Genomic DNA, 2,632 nt, shown 5'->3' with positions numbered 1-2,632 from the left:
TCTCCTTCATGCCACAACAAAGTTTTTTTCAAGTTTATTGGTGTTTGGTTTGATCAGCTCCTAGGAAAGTGGATTGGGACACAGATCCCAACATTAGGGCAGGAAAACTTAGGCCCAGAGTGCCCTAGGGTTTGTTCCAATGGAGCTTTCTCTCCTACAGAATTTTAACAGTCAGTTTGATGACCCAAGAATGACCCTCATCTAGAGCAGCTGCTGCTCCTTAGAATTTGGACTTCTAAGGGTCTTGAGACACTAGAAAAAAGTTAATATCCTGAATAAGCTTTCTTTCCGTGATAATTTGGCAGGCTTTCTCCATGAGGGACGGAGGTGAGGAGAAAAGGCAAGGCACCAAGCCAGAACTGACTCCACTACTCACCAGCCTCTCCGAACACCAACTCCCAGAACTTAAAAGGGGAGGGTGGTGGGTTCTCCTTGTTCTGAGATGCAACCACCTTTTTCTCTCAGAGATGCTCCTCAGACACAGTGGTGGGTATTGCTCTCCTCCTCCTCCTCCTCCTAGAGTTTATTCTCAGGATCTTCTTTGTTTGCTCTCTGCCTCCGGAGATCTGCCTTGATGAATGCAGTGAGGGATGTCCCGAGGGTGAGGAAGACACATAGAAAGATGTTCCCATGCATGGTTCCATAGTTGCTGATAATCTGGCCCTGGGAGATGGTGAAAATGATCCCAAATACCTGGGCAGACATGTTGAGGAGGCAAGATGACATCCCTTCTGATTTTGGGTATGTCAGCTCCACAGCAAACTCAAATCCCAGTGGGAGATAGCCAGTCATAAAGAAGCCCATTGTGCCAGCAGTGATGAACACTACCCACAGATGTCCCAGGTTCAGGGTCATGGTATACACCACCATGCCCACCAGAGTCATGATATAGACAACCAGGACTGTCTCCTTGTAGGTTTTGGACCTATCCAGCCAGATGCCTGAGATCACAGCCCTAAGCATTCCTGCAATGATGATGGTGAGGCCGATTCTTCCAGTGTTCACTTCTTCCCCCAGATAGTGCAAGATCACCATGCAATTAAGCAGAGTGGACAAGGTATAAAAAGCCCCAACATTCAGACCATAGGTGATGACAAACAGTACGAAGTTCATGTTTTTGAAGAGCCGGGCGATGGAACTTAAGTATGAAGCATCAGGGGATACCAAGTCATAGCTGAGGGCCTGGGCCCTGCTGGGGGGAGATTTAGGCTTCTCCTTGAATATGATGATGACAAGGATAAAAAAAAAGAGTGGCAAAACCTCCTGTTAGGCAGGACATGAGGTGGATGTGGTAGGCAAGCTTGTCCTTGTCTTCGATATTGGGTACCAAAATAGGAGGGACAAAGAACCCAATTGCAATTCCAAGCTGATTGCCAAAGACAGCTATGGAGCAGGCCTTTGAAACCTCATTAGGTCCAAACCAGACTGAAGCTATGCTGGAGGGCATGCCCAGGATGAATACCTGGGCCACAGAGCAGATGACCTGGCCCAGTATGGTGACTGTGAAGAGATGTGGCTGCAGGCTGCCCAACTTCACCCAGGCCCCCAGGCAATTGAGAGCAGAACCAGCAAGGGCAATTGTGCGCAGGCCAAATTTTTCCAGCAGCTGGGCCACTGGCAGTAGTAGAAAGATGTAGGTCAGCATGTAGCACATGGACAGCCAGTTGGTGGCAAAGGGATTGACCTCATAAAAGTTCACGAAGACATTACTAATGGAGCCATACTGGATCCACTGGAAGGCACTGCACATTGAGTAGCAGCTAAATAACAGGACCACTACCCAACAGAGCTTGCTCACCTTGATCACTGTGAAGTCCTTGTGTCCTGAGTTACTGGGGTGTGCTGAGTTACTTGGGCTGGCCAAGACACCTGGTTGGGCCAAGGTACTGGAGTGGGTTGAACTCCTGGGGTACACACAGATGCTGGGGTGGGCAGACATGCTGGGATCTGCCTGGAGTACAAACTCCTGCTCAGGGGTGCCATTTCTTTCCTCCAGGTTAGGATTTTCATTTACCATGACCACAGCCTCTCCTGGAGCCCTGAACTGGTGCTGAGGATTCTAGCACTCTTTAGGGATGGTAGCCTAGGCTGGTCCCCTGAAGCTTATAGGACACTAGTCTCAGTCTGTTGGTATGTCCCAGAAGAAATTAAGACTCAACCTTGCATAAAAGCCACAAGTTGGTTTCCCAATGCTCACCTCCAAGACTTTGATCTCACTTTTCTGTGGGGCCAGCTACCCCCAGGTCAGCTGTACACCCCTCAGCCGTGTGTCCTAGCCACAGGTGCCTTTTCTTGTTCTAAGGTGTTCTGGCCACATTCAGCCCCTGGTGCAGGAAAGAATTCGCTCTTCCTGTAGCCACTTCCCCTGACTCTGTCCACTCGGGGATAGCTTGGGGTCTCGCCCCCTAGGGCTCACTTGACCACCCCTCCTCCATCCCGCCCAGGCCTCCCTGGTCCTCCTACCTTGCCCCTCCTCTCCTCCCTGCCTCTTACCCCGCCCACTCCCAATTACCTTGGGCTTGGAGGCCCAAATGTTTTGCCACAGTTTGCTGGGTGCATTCCATCCCAAAACCCCTGGTGCCATGGAAACCCTCCGCTTAACCCCTACCCCCTGAAGTGTCCCTCCCAGAGG

General features: G+C 50.6%; 1 protein-coding gene across 1 annotated transcript; it reads right to left on the bottom strand.

Moving 5' to 3' along the window:
- Positions 1-461: 461 nt before the first annotated feature.
- Positions 462-2,017, bottom strand: LOC118991406 (feline leukemia virus subgroup C receptor-related protein 2-like). The gene is given in 3 exon segments (XM_037052633.1): positions 462-495; positions 497-1,245; positions 1,247-2,017. Coding segments are annotated over 3 exon segments (1,554 nt in total).
- Between the last annotated feature and the right edge of the window lie 615 nt (positions 2,018-2,632).

The sequence above is a fragment of the Sturnira hondurensis genome, unplaced genomic scaffold (genome assembly GCF_014824575.4).
Source record: "Sturnira hondurensis isolate 20B ecotype Veracruz unplaced genomic scaffold, ASM1482457v3 Scaffold0007487, whole genome shotgun sequence".
Lineage (NCBI taxonomy): Eukaryota > Metazoa > Chordata > Mammalia > Chiroptera > Phyllostomidae > Sturnira > Sturnira hondurensis.
This window is presented reverse-complemented; position numbering and strand designations above follow the sequence as displayed.